A 16,857-nucleotide genomic window follows, 5' to 3' on the forward strand; every position below is an offset into this window, starting at 1 on the left:
ATCTCTGTGAATTCACGCAAGAATTTTGCTTTCATAGTAGAATTCGGACATCTTGTACATCAAAACTGTAAATTTAATATGTTAAAACTCGTTAACGAATCCAAATTCTGAAAAATTCTTACGAAAAGTGGCAAATTTCCGTAAATTCTTGCATGATGGTGCAATAGCTCATTGAACTCTTCAACTCTTGGCGCGCTCATCATCCGTATGCGGTGGGCGCACCACGCCCCCTTCTGCTCTGTTGACAATCAGGTGAGAGCGAGCAATGGCGGCCATCCGGGCAGCGAGATACGTGTGCCGTGGCCGAGAATGATAAGCGCAAACCGGCCACAATGTTCGCGAATTTGAAAAACAAAATCAGAGAAGAGACGGGCGGCGACCTGCCGCAGCTCGGGCCCAAACACCTCGGCCATGGCCGCCTCAGCAGGGGCAGCAAGGGCGGCTCCACCTCCAGCATGTGTTCAGAACAGGACAATTCCATGCTCAAGGTACGCAAAATAGCCGGATTAATCAATTTAGTCAATTTAGTTGGGCATTTCTTTCATTTTGATAGGCCGGCATGAATTAATTTGTATTTTAATTGGGTTTAATGACTGATTTTTGGGCCTGCTTGTCCGTGTCTTCACCTGTCAAAAAAATTCTCGACTCTCGACACGCCCAATTTGCTCTCAAATCTTATCTTTTGAACTGCTTCAAATGCTTTCCCTTCAATTTGTTTCAACCGCCTTGTTGGCGTAACGTTTAAATTGAATTAAAGTCTTTAGTTGAGAAAGCCAGAGAAAAGCTTTTATAAATGTTGACATTCGGTTTTTCAGCCCAAGGTAGACTGGCAGCTGCAGGCGGAGACCCTGCTCTGCGAAAAGGCTGTGCTGGAGGAGGAGAAGTCGGACCTGGTCAAGAAAAACCTCGAGTTGGCTGAGCAGCTCAAGGGGGCCACTGGTAATTAATTCAATAATTTTATTTTTTTAAATAATTTAACTCGATTAATTGCAGCTTACAGGCAAAAGGCCATTCAGTACCAGGAGGATTTGGACCAACTGGAAGGCTTCCAGACTCAGGAAATAGCCAAAGTCAAGCATTTGGTAAATTTAATTGTCTCCTTTTTGTAATTTATTACTTTATTGATGTTTCCCGGCAGCTACTTGAAAGAGAACAGCAGTTGAGCGAGGCCCAAACGTCTCTGGGCAAAGCGCAAACGGAGATTTCCAGACTGAGATCGATTCAGGACCAGTTGGCGCATCTGCAGGTAAGCTTTTTCATCTTGGCACTGTTGTGAATGGGTTCCCCAAGCTTATTTCGCAAAATTTGATAAAATTCGATAATCGCACAGCTTCGTTTATTTTGTAAATTGTCAAAAAGGCTTTTGCTAAAACGTGATAAAAAGATGGTTAGTAAATAATGAAATAATATTATTCCGCACTTGTGAGATTCACGCCTTTGCTTTGCAGCAGAATTGTGTAAATAAAAAAACCCTGTAATGTATGGTTGCCAGATTATTTGATTGTAAAAAGCGCATTGGATGGCAACCATAATAATTGTGTCACCGGCTTGCATGCTTCTCTGTGGTGAAACAAACGCACGCTGCACCTGATTGTGTGTCTGTGTGATTCGAAAAACCTGTGCGCGCGTTTCCACTCTCGACGAACAACCATGGTATGGCTAGTCGTCACCAAAAAAAAATCAAACATTTCAATCCAGACCGCATACATCCTCTGCGTGGTTTTTGCGTTTTGAAGTTAATTTTTTAATTGTGGTTGATAAGATGTTATAATTATTTCCTCTGCATTGACACAAAATTGTTAATTTTATTTAAAATTTCTTACTGCGTGTGGTGAAAAAATTTTTGATTCTGTTTCCAGATAGAAAAATTATTATTTTCTATTTGGTGAGTCATTTAAAATGAAAACTATCGTTCCAAAATTTCTTAACTCTTGCGCATTTGTTGATAAATTTGGTGTTTCTGTTGAAAGAATCGGAGGAAATAACCTCTGTTTGAACGATTGGAATTCAAAAAATAAAATACCGGAAATACAAAATAAAATAAATAATAAATAATTTTTCTTGGCGTATTAATTAAAAATAAAAATTATATTTGCGTTCGTTCCAATCGATTCCTGAGGGTCGAAATAATTTTTCCGGTCCAGAGGGGAGACGCATGCGCAAAAGATTCAAGCGTTTTGCGCGCGAAAGCAACGTGCGTTTTGCTTTTTGTTCCTCTACTTTACATTTTTCGACCCTCAGGAATCAAAATGGCGTCAAATTGATATAGAAAAAGAATCAAAAATTCATTCCCGGGCAAATTAAAAACGCAAAAGCCGCAAAAATCCATGTTCGAGTGAAGCCGAATAAAATTTTTGGATCGGCAAGCAAGGCGAGGAGTGCGGAATGGTCGATTTCGTTGAGAGCTTCAAGCGCAAGGTCAGGTTTTTTGAGCAGAACGAGTGGGCGTCGGCGGCGGCTGCGGGAGTGCGCGTGCGCCGCAGCGGCAAGATGGCTGACGCGAGTGCGGCGTTTGCGCAGGACTCGCTGGACGCGGAGCGGCACAGCGGCGAGCAGGCGCGCCAGCGGCTGACGATGCGGCTGGAGGAGAGCGAGCAGGAGCGGCTGGTGCTGGCCGAGAAGCTGGCCAAGGTGAGCTCGCTGGTGGAGGCGAGCAGGAGCGGCCAGGACCAGGTGGCCGCCGCCCTCGAGCAGGCCTCGCGGCTCGCCGAGCAGCGCCTCGAGGAGGCCAGGCTCGAACTGGCCGACGTCAAGGCCAAGTGGTGCCAGCAGGTGACCGCGCTCGAGACGCAGGTGGCGCGGCTCTCGGTGCAGGCCGGCGAGGAGGGCGTCGAGCGGCGCGCCGCCGAAGAACGCCTCCGACTCGCCGAGAAGAGCCTCGCCACCCTCGCCGCGCAGCTCGAGCAAAAGGTTAGCCTCGACGATCCCGACGACGAAGACGAAATCCTCTTTGACCACGCCTGACCCTCCACCCCTCACCTAACTTTCACCCGCTGCTTTTTTATTTAAATAGTAGAACAGGGTTGCATAATTTTATTAATAACTGGTTTTCCCGCTCAACTTTTGCCATGGTTTGTGGAATTTGGAAAATTAATCACCCTGGAAATGTTCGAGACAAAAACCATGACTGACTTTAAGGATTGGATGTTTTAGCTTTTGGTGAAATCATTCAAACAGATGTGCATTTACAGCAAATTAGGTGTAAATCGCTGTAAGAACGGTACATTTTACTGTTTTCCGCGCGACAAGTGCTCCTCCTGTAGCTAAAGAGTTGAATTAGCGATTCATAATCGCAGAATCACGTCAAAACTAGATTTAATTGCTAAAAATCACGAAAATCGGATAAAAACAGCAAGAATTCTTTGCTAGAAAAATCCTCGACGCTGATTGGTTGGCGCTAAACAGCTGCTGCGGTTGCCTGGCAACAGCTTTCATGTCAAGTGAACTGCGCGGGAGAATCTGACTTGCGAGTTGTCAGCCAATCAGCGTCGAGGATTCTTCTAGCACAGAATTCTTGCTGATTTTTCCGATTCATTCGGAATTAAATCAACTTTTGATGTGTTTCTGCGAATATACATTGATAGAAAGAGTTGATTTATCGATTTGTAAACGCAGAAATCAATTAAAAGTCGATTAAAAACACGAAAATCGGAGAAAGCAGCAATAATTCTTTGCTCAGAGAATCCTCGACGCTGATTGGCCGACGCAAAACGTTTGTCAACTGCTGCCGCGGTTGCTTAGCAACAAATCACGTGCATTGAGAATTGCGCGGGAGTTGTTGACATGCGAATTGTCAGCCAATCAGCTTCGAGGATTCTTGGATCTAAGAATTCTTGCGGATTTACGCCCATATTTGTGATTTTATCCTGAATTAAATCAAATTTTAATGCGATTCTGCGCATATAAATCTATAGACCAACTCTTTAGCTGTGGTTTTCGAGAATTTTCCCGCTTATTGATTATCACACGATTTTTTGCAAAGATTTCTCCAAAATATTACCGTCGAATCCTAAGAGTATCATTATCAGGACAAATTTAAAGAAATTGCAGGAAAAAAGGCAAGATTTGTGAGAGTGACAAAATCAGTGTATTTATTAGCCCTGAATAATTAAAACCGATTAAATGAATTTATTTTAAAATTATACCTTCAATTTTTTAAAAATATTTAATTATTTACTAATATTAAATTGACGAAAGAACCAAAACAATTTTAAAATTATGCTGATTGTCTTTTTATATAAATAGTTAATCTAGTTGGTTGATTAGGGCGCACGAATTTTAATTTAATATGTAATTTATAAAGTTCTTATTTACTTCAAGCTGCGCACAATCTAGTTGAAATTGTGATAAAAGTCCGCTATAACACGTCACTAAAATTCGAATGCATTAAAATGACAAAAGACTCACCTTTCTAATTAAAATTGCCTCTTTTGTCCCCTATATTCTGCTTCGTATTGACATTTTTAAATAGTTTTAGAATTGTTTAACCTGTATAAAAAGATTAGTGCTTTGTTTTCGTTCCTAAATCGCACTCGAAACCCTCATCCTCGTATTTTAGGCTAATTTATTTTTACAACTCGTGCAATAAACACTCTGTGATGTCTTATAATTTGTTGCGCAATCGATTATTCCTATTTTTCTTGCGTTCATTTGATAATACTGCAAAGCACAGGATTATTACTACTTGGTTTCTCTCCATGTGTGGTTTAAAAAAATAAATTAAACATTTTTCGTTCCGACTAACCATCCTTTTTGTGTTTTGACACCCCTGAATTAATTAATTTAATTAATTAAAATAAATTGAGCCCGGCATGCGGTTGCTGGATGGCGAGTGAAACGCACGTGTGTCCTTGCAGGAGGAAAAGTGTAGCGTGTCTAGTCTGGAGGCGGCCAACGCGCGGCTCGAGCTGCTGCTGGCCGACGCCAAGGCCGAGGCCCAAGCGGCGGCCGCCGACGGCGCCAACGCGGCCGCCGAGCTCGAGCAGAGCCGCGCGGCCGAGCGGTGGGCGGCGGCCGCGCTCGCCCAGGCGCAGCAGGCCCACCAGCGGCTTCTCGGGGACAAGGAGGACGCCGGCAAGCGGATGGAAGAGCTCGAGGCCGAGAAAAAGGCGCTCGACACGGAGAAAAAGGGGCTTCAAGCCGAGACGAAGGCGCTGCAGGCGGAAAACTTGGCTCTCAAACTGTGCAGCCAGCACCTGGAAAGCGTCGAGGCGGAGAAAAAGGCGCTCGAGGCCAAATGTGCGCAGCTCGAGGCCAACCAACGCAACCTGCAGCTCGAGGAAACCATGCAGAGCACGGTAAATCCACTTTTTATTAATTCAATCCATATATTATTGCTTTAAAAATCAGTTTTTTATTTTCTCTGAACAGCCACGGCTGAAAGAGGGCGTAACTCGCGGGAATTGTGAAAAGGGGGCGTGGTTCCACGGGAAATAATCAATAATGGGGCGTGGCGCGTGCTGGAATGCATGAAAAATTCGTACAAATCAACGGTTTTCGATCAGAATTCGCGGGAATTTTGTAAAAGGGGCGTGGTCCCTATGAAAATTTAAAAATAGGCGTGGCGTGTGTTGCCAAGCACTGGAAAATCGTTAAATTTGATGTTTTTACTGAGAACACCAACGAATTCAACAAAAGGTGCGTGGCTCCTTGGAAAAACTAAACACGAATTTTATGTTTTTTTAATCCAGGGATTTATTATGATTGCAGATATCGCGTTTGGAGGGAGAGTGTTCGTTGCTGGGCGAGAGGACGCGTGAGATGGAAAAGCAGATGGCCGAGGCAAACGCGGAAAAGGACGAGTTGCAGTTGAGAAACGCCAGCCTGTCGCAGCAAAGCGAACTCCACTGCAAGGAGTTGCAGGAGGAAATCTCGGAGCTTAAGGCCAGCCTAGCCAAACAGGTATTTCAATTTTTTTTTTTTTTTTTAATTTAAAACAGGGCTTAGCCAAGAGTTGAATTATCGGTTCAAAATCGAAGAATCGCGTCAAAAGTTGATTTAATTGCGAATGAAATCACGAAAAACGGATAAAAACAGCAAGAATTCTTAGTTTAAAAAAAATCAACGACGCTGATTGGTTGACGCAAAACGCGTGTCAACAGCTCCCTAGGTTGCCTAGCAACAGCTTTCATTTGTAGTGAATTGCGCGGGAGAATCTGACTTGCGCGTTGTCAGCCAATCAGCATCGAGGATTCTTCCAGTAAAGAATTCTTGCTGTTTTCTCCGATTTATCACGTTTTTATTTCCAATTAAATCGTTTTAAATCAACTTTTAATGTGTTTCTGCGATTATTCAATAATGGATTGCGCGGGAGAATCTGACTTTGCGAGTTGTCAGCCAATCAGCGCCGAAGATTCTTCCAGTAAAGAATCCTTGTTGATTTCTCTGATTTTCGTGTTTTCATTCGCAATTAAACCGGTTTAATTCCACGTTTTGTGTGTTTTAACGATTGTAATTCGATAGGAAAACAGTAACACTGCTTGTAGACACGAAACAAACGGTTTATAGCAGAATTAATAGCAGCAAAATCCCAATGAAATAATTATTCTTTCTGCTGAATTGCTGATTCGACTAATAAAAAATAAAAATGAATGGTTGCAGGCGCCAAAGTCACAAATTGACGAGCTTAACAACAAGATAAGTGATCTTGAGGCGCAGATCGCCGAGAAGAATAAAGTGAGCCACCTCATTACTGCTTTTTTATTCTCGACTTGACTCTCCTTTCTTTTGTCCGACCAGAATAACAAAGTGTTAACCCAAAGACTGGCAGACATGAAGAAAACTCTGCAGAAGGAGATGAAGAGCACGGACGCGGTAATGCCGCCCCAGCAGCTGCAGCAGCAACAACAACAACTGCCGTCCGCCGACAAGATGGAAAACAACGTCGACGTCAACCACGAATACTTGAAACACGTAGTCTTGAAATTCTTCACGAGCAAAGAATACGAAGTGGTATGTCAGCTCGATTTTTATAAATTTTGGTTTAAAGACCGTCTTTGACGAGGTTTCTGAGCCCACCAATCGTTTCTTGAGGATCGAATTATGTGAAATTGATATTTTTCCCGTTAAAAAAGTGCAGCGTCACGTGCGAACTTTTTTCCCGCCAAAACAAATTAATGCGATAAGTGCGCACGCGTCACAGCTGGTTTGAGCAACAATGACTTCTTTGTCAGATCCAGCTAGCTCTGACGCATGCGCAATTCTCGCATTTATTTGTTTTGGCGGGAAAAAAATTCTTACGTCGCGCTGCACTTTTTTAACGGAATAAACATCAATTTTACATAATTCGACCCTCAGGAATCGATTTCAGGGCCCAGAAACCTCGTCAAAGGCCGTCTTAAATTATTATGAGCCATATTCTATCGATTTTTGGTGTTAAAATCTCTTTTCTTCCATCGATCTCTTGAAAAATGCCTAATTTGTCCCTTTTTTTTATGTTTTTCAGGCTCAGCACCTAATAAAAGCCGTGGCGACGTTGTTGCACTTCACGCCGGAGGAGGAGCGCCTTTTGCGAGAAACCCTGGACTGGAAGATGTCCTGGTTCGGCAGCAAACCCAAGCTGGCGGGAAACAACTCGCCTCGCAGCTTTCCGCCCAGCTAACAATCATTTGCCAGCTTCTTGGACATTCCTTTGTAAATAAATTGGTTGGTGCGAACCTACCCTTCACCCACGAGAACACACGATTAATTTATTGTTGTTGCGTTAACAAACACTATTCAACTTTCTATTTCTTAGAGAAATATTTGTTAAATATTATACGAAAAACATTTTGTCATAAATAAGTGCTTGGATGATGATTGCTGTTGAAAGAAAGAAAGTGAAACTTTTAAGACTCTAGAGCTAAATAAAAAGTGAAATTGGATATCTAAATTTTGGTTTTTATTTCTGCGAATTGGAGGTGTTAGAAATTAGGGAAATTAGCTTAAAGGGGAGTGATTTTAAAAATGATATTACATTTAAATTCGGAGCATCAGTGCGCCAAAATTATATTTTTCGAATATTACTGCGGTTACTCGTCTCAAACTGGTCTAGATAATCAAAGTGGTCTAAGGGTGCTAATAATTCAACCCCTTTTTGCACCCTGAATACTATTTTGATAAATTTTAAACGTTTTTCTTTCACGGGTTGCGTAAAAAAGCGATAAAACCATTTTAAAACACAACGATAAGGAGCGAGCAACAACAGAAAACAAATGCGTGGCCGAAATAAATCATAAAAAATATAATTTGAATCTCTTTATTGAATTAATCACATGCCGAAATAAATGCAATTAGTGATCCTCGTCCGGAACTTGAAGATGTTTGTTAACATTCGCCCATTTTCAGTTTGACGAAATCTGAAAAATAAATTGAAATGTGGTTACAGGCCAACAGTTTTCTCTAGTATGTGCAATTTTGAAATTAGGAACAGTTTGACAAATTGCACGATATTTTCGCTTGATATCGATCTATCCAACAGTGTGCAAATTTTGAGGAATAATTCCCGAAATTATAAAATTAATTACTCGTCATTTTACAATTGGAAAAATAGTCGACTTTCTCAACATTCTGGATATTTATTTTGAATGGTTTCACAATTTTTGTGTATAGTATTTTAAGTGAAGCTTAAATTAAATAAGATTTTAATCCCAAAGTTTGTGCAAAGCTTTACCATAATTTTTGCAGTTTACGACCTTCATATCGCACTCGTTGGAAAAGGTGCGCATTTCGCCCTTGCCGTTCTTGCCGCAAACTGGATCGTAATTAAAAATGCACAAAATCGGCTCGGAGCAACCTGCTTTGGTCGTCGCTTCCGTAGGTTTGGTCTTCGCTTCCGTAGGTTTGGTCTTCGCTCCCGTTGCTTTGGTCTTCGCTCCCGCCGCTTTGGTCATCGCTCCCGCCGCTTTGGTCATCGCTCCCGCCGCTCCCGTTGCTTTGGTCGTCGCTCCTGGTTGGTTTGGTCGTCGCTCCCGTTGCTTTGGCCGTCGCTCCCGTTGCTTTGGTCGTCGCTCCCGTTGGTTTAGTCGTCGCTCCCGATTGCTTTGGTCGTCGCTCCCGTCGCTCCCGTTGCTTTGGTCTTCGCTCTCGGTTGCTTTGGTCGTCGCTCCCGTCGCTCCCGTTGCTTTGGTCGTCGCTCCCGCCGCTCCCGTTGCTTTGGTCGTCGCTCCCGCCGCTCCCGTTGCTTTGGTCGTCGCTCCCGTCGCTCCCGTTGGTTTGGTCTTCGCTCTTGTTGGTTTGGTCGTCGCTCCGACCAGCAGCATGCAAGCTGAAAATCAACATTTGTTCATCGCCAATGGCACCATGGATTTTCAAAAACACAACTAAATGGCAATAAGATTGCCATTTTAATGATCACGCAGAAATGTTTCTCGTCGTAAATAAAATTTTGTAAATTTAAATTGTGAAAAATTTATTATAGGATCATTTTTGCGAGAGTATTATTAAGGGTATTTGTCAATTTTACCGCATTTATTTGCCCATCCTCTCTCGCGAAATTAGTCATTTGAAAAACTTATTTCGTCGTTTATTTTACAGTAAATTCGTGAATGAAAATGAAGATTTTAAAATATTATTTAAACTATTTTTCTTTTTTCGAGTCGCCGCGCGGCGCAGTTAGGAATATAAAAAAATACTCACCAACAAAGCAGACGAGCACGTATTTCATGTTTTCAGTTTGTTGAAATCGGATGCAAATGCGACAGTGTGTGTTGTAGCGCGTATTTGCGTCCTCGTTTATGCATATTTTGCAATAGTTGTCGCCGCGCGTGCCACGTGACCGAGAAGCTGGCCAATAAAAAGCAGTGCGGTGGCTGTCAACCTTGAGACTCAGGCTTCCCAGGTTCCCACCGATGCGCGATAGCAGGAAAGGTTCGCGTGTACCTTTCCTGTCATACGAGAGCGATAGATAGATAGATAACAAAACGGGCTATTTACTCTCCCATCATGAAAAGTGCTGGAAAATTTCACTGCGCAATATGTAGCAAAACATCTTTTTTGCACTCTGTCTAAATAAACAGAAAAGCGGCAGAGAAGTGTTTTAAAAGTGCAAAAAGCTGTATTTTCTAAGAAAACGAAATTAACACGCAGGTTTTAATCTTTAAATTGAATTTGACATGAGATGTTCTTCTACTCCGCACGGAAAATTGATTCACGAAAGGTTAGCTAGTTTCCGGCCAAGAAAATTGTCACATTTCCGGCAATATTTCGCGAGTTTTTCGTCTCATTTTAACGCGACCAACGGAGTGGCCGACTCGCCGGCCGAATTCGGGCCGACGGCCAGCCAACGGATTCGCGAATTTGTCAGAATTTTGCAATTAATTAACTCGGAACTCTCATACTGAACGCAAAACAGAAAATTCCTGAGGTTTTTGGCTGGTTCTTCCGTGTGAATTAGTCGTCGTCAGAGAAAATAAAGATTTTTTTAATAATTGTTGACAGTTTTCTAAAATTGTAAAATAGTTTTTTTTTATTTCTGCAAAAAAATGTTTCTTCAAAATAGCACCTTAATATATATTAATTGCAGTAGGCGGTATTTTCCACGATCTTTTCAACTTATTAGAAAAAGAGAAGAGAAAAACTGTGTCGCGCCAGTTCCGGTCCATTCCGGCGCATAGAAAAATTAAAAGAAAAAGCCAAATATGGTTTGCTTAATCACGATTTTTAAAAAACGTGGATGTAGTAAGATTTGGCAAATACACTCCTTTTATTGAAAAAATTGCATACAATTTGGGTCAAAAGGAGCGTTCTAATAATTGTTTAAAAATCAAAAATATTTTGTTACAAATAAAAAAAATGTTTTTATTAAAAAGCGAACCGCGTCTAAAACAATTTTCTGATACGTACTCTATAATATTATAAATTGTTCGTTGTGGCAAGCGAAAAAATTCAGATAATGTGAGAAGCCGATGGCTGGAAAGTTATTTAGGCAGAGGTTTCAAATTCCAACAATTCTGTTTTTGACACGCAAAATGCGATGAATTCTAGAGACATTTCGAGAAAGGCAGCTGTCGGCAACGCACTGATGTAGAAACGTGTTCTTTAAGGTAAAGTCATATAATTAATTCATCTCGATTTATCCATGATATAAATGTTTTATATATATTTTACGAATAACATAAATATTTCTGGACACTTTTAGGGACAATAATCACCCATACAGGAGAAAAAAAATGAACGGTAGAACTTGTCCTCAGTGCAATAATGTATATCTTGATTCCATTGGCTGTTGTAAGAACGCAAACTGCCCATATTTTCTTGGAAACGGAGTTCAAAGTGTGGAGCCGTCGAATTTTGACGACCCTTCACACCACTCCGATGGGCAAGAATTTTCTAGTGAAGATCTAACGGGATTTGACCATAACGATATCGCCACTGTTTGCGATATTATTATAGCTTCAATGCAAGGAAAAAACTCGACTGAACAATCGCCATCTCCAAACCAAGCAGGATGTGGCGGTACATAAACAAACTAATTCAATTTTTCATATTCATAATTTTGATGAATTTTTCTGTTCAGGCCAACCTGCACTTCCGGACAATAATGAGCTATATCGAAATTTCGAGAATACGACAAATCAGGTAGAAAGTAACGTTCAGGAGAATTCTTGGAATTCGTCAGGAGAGCCTATGCCACAGGGGGCCCCTGCATGCCAATGGACTAACCAAGGACAAAACTGGAACTGTTATGCACCATCAACAAGTCAAGGAAACTCCGTTTCCCACCCTACTTTTGGAAATATTTCGCAGGCTCGTCAGATTAACCCTTCACAGCAACAACCTGTCGCTGCTCCTAATCACTCACCGATCGCAGCAACCTCCAGTAAAGGTTTCAAACTTGCTGCTCACTCGACAGGATATTATGGCCCTGGAAATCAATCAGGTAGATTTGTTATTAAAGAGTTTATGATGCAACTTTTACGCTGTTCCTTAGGGCAAATTGCACAGAGGGAAGATGCTCAACATTCTCAAAGAAACACTCGAGATTCGGCGACAATTCAGGCTGCCAATCTGACGCAACAGCCACTTGCAGCGTACGTGCCAATTAGGACTTTGGAAATTGGCGCGTCTGGCCCTCTAAGTTCTCTTGAAAGCATTGCTCAAAACCAGAAATCTCATTCGCTGCAAGAACCTGAGGCTGGTGCATCCGACTCTGGACAAAATCCAATAGGAAATTCAACTAGGATTGTCTCAGGTACAAACGGATATTTTTAAAAATAATTTTGAAGCTAATAAATCAAACTTTTTGCAGAGCCTAGTGGATCTAACAATCCAGGATTTTGCGTAATGTGTGAAGAGGATTTTAAAGACATTCACGCTCATTGGAGAGAATGGCACTACATTCAATTAGGCGTTCAAAATCCTTGCTATCAAGTGTACGAACACTTTGGTGCAACATTTTTAATACCGCATTTCACACACGATGATGAATTACAAAAATGCCCCACATGTAAGTTCATGTTCTTCAAACTTCGTAGCGACGACCATGGCTGTCCCGTTTCATCAAGCCGCTCAGCCGAACCAATTGCCAACTTTGCTCCAGTCCTTCCTTCAGGACTTGTTAAACTAGAAGGATATTGCTTGATGTGCCAATTCACCTTTCCTGATGTGTGGAGCCATAGGTTCCAATTTCACAAGGGAAACGCAAAATACACGTTCAAAAATGTTTATGGAATAATGGCACTCCTACCTGATGAAACTAGTGTGAGAAATGAACTGGGTCAATGCACGCCTTGCTGGAAGATTAAGTACAAGAAGAAACTGTCTTATGATAGGATTAATCATACCTTCTACTGTCCACCTTGCTTCCTTATTTGGAAGAAGTAGAAAAAAATTGAAGAATAAATCGGCGTAGAGAACGATTTGTGATCTTATTTGGAGAATGCAAATAAGTTTGAATAAATTTCTCGATTCGCTAGAAATTATTTTGTGTTTTCTCTTCCTCTTGATACCTGAACCTTTTCGTAATCCAATTGGTGTTTTTTAATGTTCACGAGAAATTCCGCTCGAAAAAATCAGTCTTTCTGTGTTCTTGCAAATAATGACAACTCTTAAATCTCGGATTCCGACAATCAGAATTGGAAAAACCACTCAACGTTAGACTTCCCCTGACAAGCTGAAGGGTTTAGGGGATGCTAACTCCACCCTTCTATCAATGAACGCTGCTGGCTACAGAGATTTAAATGTCTGGTTCATTTATTTAAGTAATTTTAAAAGAAGACAGCTCCTCTTAAATATTTACGGCAGTTTCAAAGTTCCATAAACACATATCGTTTTTTAAAAAACGAAGCGAACAATTTATTATAAAGGCCAATTTTAAAAATATGGTTTCCTTGCATTAAAAAATTCCATGAAATTCGGATTAAAAGGTGAGCTAAACTAATTGATAAAATAGCAAAAATTCATTATTCTATTTGGAATAAAAAATTTATTTATTAAAAAAGCGAACCGTGTCTAAAAAATTACCTGATAATGCGTATTCAAATTTTATAAATTGTTCATTGTGAGATGCGTAAAAATGTAGACTATGTGATCGCATCCAATGGCTTAAAAGTTATTTGGGTGAAGGTTTCAAATTCCACTCATTCTGTTTTTGACAAGCAAAATGCGATGAATTCTGGTCATTTCCTGTGAAACAGCGGTCGGCAACGCACTCAATTACAAACAAGTTTTGCAGTAAGGCTAAAGTATTAATTCTTTGTTGTGTTTAATCTCTATTTATCCATATATTTAATTCATGATATAAATGTTTATTATTTCCGGCTACTTTTAGGAACAATAGTCGCCCGCCATAGAAGAAAATGAGTGAAAGAAATTGTCCTCATTGCAATCTTGATTTATATTGCTGTTTTAAAAATCCAAACTGCCCATATTATCTTGGAAACAAAATTCAAAGTGCGGAGCCGTCGAATTGTGACGACTCTTCACACCACTCCAACGGGCTAGGAACAGGGAAACAATTTTCCAGTCGAAAAATAACAGCAGAATTGGACGATAATGATATCGCCGCTGTTCTCGATGATTTAATTTCCACCGGAGGAAAAAACTCGACTGGACAATTGCCATTTCCAAACCAAACAGGATATGGCGGTAGATAAACAAATTCTAGTTCTTATATTCATAATTTTGATGAATTTTTCTGTTCAGGCCAACCTGCACTTTCAGACAGTAATGAGCAAAATCGAAATTTCGAGAAGGTGACAAATCAGGTAGAAAGTAACGGCCAGGAGAATTCTTGGAATTGGTCAGGAGAGCCTATGCAACAGGACCAATGGACAAACCAAGGACTAGACTGGATATGTTATGGACCAACCAGAAGTCGAGAAACGTCCGTGTCTCACCCTGAGTCTACATTTAGAACTAATTCGCAGGCTCATCAGATTAATCCTTCACAGCAACAACCTGTCGCTGCTCCTAATCCTGCACCGCTTGCAGCAACCTCCAGTGAAGATTATCAACTTCCTGACTTGACAGGATATTATGGCCCTGGAAATCAATCAGGTAGATTAGTTAATGAACGGTTTATAATGCAAAATTTGACACTGTTGTTTAGGACAAATTGTACTAAGAGAAGGTGCTCAGCATTTTCAAAACAACACTCGAGATTCGGCGACAATTCAGGATGGCAATCTGACGCAACAGCCACTTGCAGCTTGCGTGCCAATTAGGACTTTGGAAATTGGCGCATCTGGCCCTCTAAGTGCTCTTGAAAGCATTATTGCTGAAAACCAGAAATCTCATTCGCTGCAAGAACCAGAGGCTGGTGCATCCGACTCTGGACAAAATCCAATAGGAAATTCAACTAGGATTGTCTCAGGTACAAACGGATATTTTTAAAAATAATTTTGAAGCTAAAATCAAACTTTTTGGCAGAGCCTAGTCGATTTAACAATCCAGGATTTTGCGTGATGTGTGAAGAGTATTGTAAAAACATTTACACTCATTGGAGTGATTGGCACTACATTAAACGCGGCGATAAAAATCCTTGCTATCAAGTGTACGATCAATTTGATGCAAAATTTTTAATACCGCATTTCACACACCATGATGAATTAAAACAATGCCCCACATGTAAGAACGTGTTCTTCAAACTTCGTTGCGACAAACACGGCTGTCCCGTTCAAGAATCCAGCTCATTGTCAGCCCAATCAAATGTGAACTTCGACCCAGTTGTTGCTTCTGAATATTTTAAACTAAAAGGGCATTGCCTGATGTGCAAATTCACCTTTTCTGATGTGTGGCGCCACAGGTTCGAATTTCACAAGGGCAACCCAAAATACATCTTCAGATATGTTCGTGGACAATTGACACTGATACCTGATGAAATTAGTATTGTTAATGAACTGGGTCAATGCTCGACTTGCTTAAAGATCATGTACAAGATTGAACTGTGTCATTATATAAAAAATGATTCCTTCTACTGTCCAGCTTGCTTCCCTAATTTAATAACTAGAAAAGAATTGTAGAATGAATCAGCGCAGAGAGCAATTTGTGATCTTACTCGGAGAGGGCAAATAAGATGCTAGAATATATTTTTCGATATGGTAGAAATTATTTTGTGTTTTCTCTGCCTCTTTATACCTCAACATTTTCCTAATCAGATCGCTTTTTTAATGTTCACGAGAAATTCCGCTCGAAAAAATCAGTCTTTCTGTGTTCTTGCAAATAATGACAACTCTTAAATCTCAGATTCCAACAATCAGAAGTAGAAAAACCACTCAACGAACGTTAGACTTCCCCTGACTAGCTGAAGGGTTTAGGGGGGATGCTAACCCTTTCAACCCGCTGCTGGTTATTAAATGGGTCAAATTTCATCAGAGGCCTTCGAATAATATACTTTAATTTATCCTAAAACTTCTTTGTTGGCACAACATGCATTTCTATAAATGAAAACAATTAGTTTTCGGTCCTTTTTGCGTTACCGAGTATGTTAAAAAATCCTGAGAGACAAAAGTGATGTTAAGCGAAAAATTCTATAAATAATTTAGAAAACTTTTCCGTTGAAGAACGATAGCAAATTAAAATCGCAAAACCCTAACTTTGAGACAGAAATTTGGAAGTACGTCTCGATATATGAGTCGTGACCAAATAACGAATTCTAGTTCCTCGAATACGAGGTCGACGGTGTGTTGGCGAACCGCAGTGTATGGGTGGCAGCGACGGCGGCGGCTTCAATTAGGCCGTGCATATTATGCGCGAGTGCGACGAAAAGCTCATCAAAGTTTGCTTATTATACGCGCGCGCGGCGAGTGGCGAGACTGGCGAGTGGCAAAGGGAGGAAATGCGCCAGTGTGCGTGTGCGGTATACATATATTCCTCCCCGCAAACAGGCAGGAAATCCGACTGCTGGATGGGGACACACTCCATCCATCCCTCCACCACCGCACCACCTGCCTCTCGTTTTTGACGTCTCGCAAAACCAAGACAGCGCCCGGACGCTGCGTCTGGAACTGACATTGAATTATAATTATTATTGGAAACTGTCGCTGCAGGAATGATCCAGGGAATTTTCAAGCAAAATCGAATAATGAATTTACAGATTAGGTCCTGAGGATCATGTCCAGTTAAAAAAAGATTGCTATTTTTAAAAATAATTAATTTCCTTTGCTAAAAAGAGAGGTAAATTCGAAAAAATCATTTTAGTAGGGCACTTTTGGTCATAAGGAAATGAAAAAATGGATGGCCTTTTCCTGAAATATCTTTTTTTTAAATTAAAAAGCGCTTTATACATTTGATATTTATTAAAGATTTTTTTATTTTAATCATTTTTCCATTTAATTTCAATCATAATAAACAGGTTCGATCGGAGAAGTGCAGATGTGACAGGGCCAAAAGTGAGCGCGGGGGCGAGGTGTCAAGTGAGCCGGGGGGTGGAGGGTGGAG

The 16,857-nt window shown here is 40.9% G+C and overlaps 1 protein-coding gene and 2 long non-coding RNA genes across 4 annotated transcripts; 2 read left to right on the forward strand and 1 right to left on the reverse strand.

Moving 5' to 3' along the window:
• The first annotated feature begins 225 nt into the window (after positions 1 to 225).
• Positions 226 to 7,870, forward strand: Golgin97 (Golgin 97). 2 transcript variants are annotated; one of them, XM_065494147.1, is made up of 10 exons: positions 226 to 488; positions 816 to 939; positions 994 to 1,082; positions 1,139 to 1,246; positions 2,521 to 2,910; positions 4,857 to 5,297; positions 5,710 to 5,901; positions 6,601 to 6,675; positions 6,739 to 6,951; positions 7,445 to 7,870. In XM_065494147.1, exons 1-10 carry the CDS (start codon positions 333 to 335, stop codon positions 7,598 to 7,600), a joined length of 1,944 nt encoding a protein of 647 aa, XP_065350219.1. In that variant the 5' UTR covers positions 226 to 332; the 3' UTR covers positions 7,601 to 7,870. The 2 variants fall into 2 exon arrangements, with proteins under 2 accessions (XP_065350219.1, XP_065350220.1); XM_065494148.1 differs by lacking the exon at positions 2,521 to 2,910 and having other exon boundaries at positions 227 to 488.
• Positions 7,871 to 8,222: 352 nt separating this feature from the next.
• On the reverse strand, positions 8,223 to 9,746 carry LOC135946841 (uncharacterized). Its single transcript, XR_010575547.1, has 3 exons — positions 9,616 to 9,746; positions 8,651 to 9,244; positions 8,223 to 8,336 (listed from the first exon to the last, which is right to left on the reverse strand). It is a non-coding gene; the product is annotated as an uncharacterized LOC135946841 (long non-coding RNA).
• A 2,180-nt stretch (positions 9,747 to 11,926) lies between these two features.
• LOC135947141 (uncharacterized) lies at positions 11,927 to 12,896 on the forward strand. Its single transcript, XR_010575587.1, has 2 exons — positions 11,927 to 12,169; positions 12,227 to 12,896. It is a non-coding gene; the product is annotated as an uncharacterized LOC135947141 (long non-coding RNA).
• The last annotated feature ends 3,961 nt before the right edge of the window (positions 12,897 to 16,857 follow it).

The sequence above is a fragment of the Cloeon dipterum genome, chromosome X, assembly GCF_949628265.1.
Source record: "Cloeon dipterum chromosome X, ieCloDipt1.1, whole genome shotgun sequence".
NCBI classification, from domain to species: domain Eukaryota; kingdom Metazoa; phylum Arthropoda; class Insecta; order Ephemeroptera; family Baetidae; genus Cloeon; species Cloeon dipterum.

Bases quoted from the DNA above. Each gene is read 5' to 3' on its own strand.
- Golgin97 (XM_065494147.1), top strand. From the start codon at position 333: ATGTTCGCGAATTTGAAAAACAAAATCAGAGAAGAGACGGGCGGCGAC. The intron at 2,911-4,856 runs GTTAGCCTCGAC...GTGTCCTTGCAG, and splicing joins CCGCGCAGCTCGAGCAAAAG to GAGGAAAAGTGTAGCGTGTC. The intron at 5,298-5,709 runs GTAAATCCACTT...TTATGATTGCAG, and splicing joins AGGAAACCATGCAGAGCACG to ATATCGCGTTTGGAGGGAGA.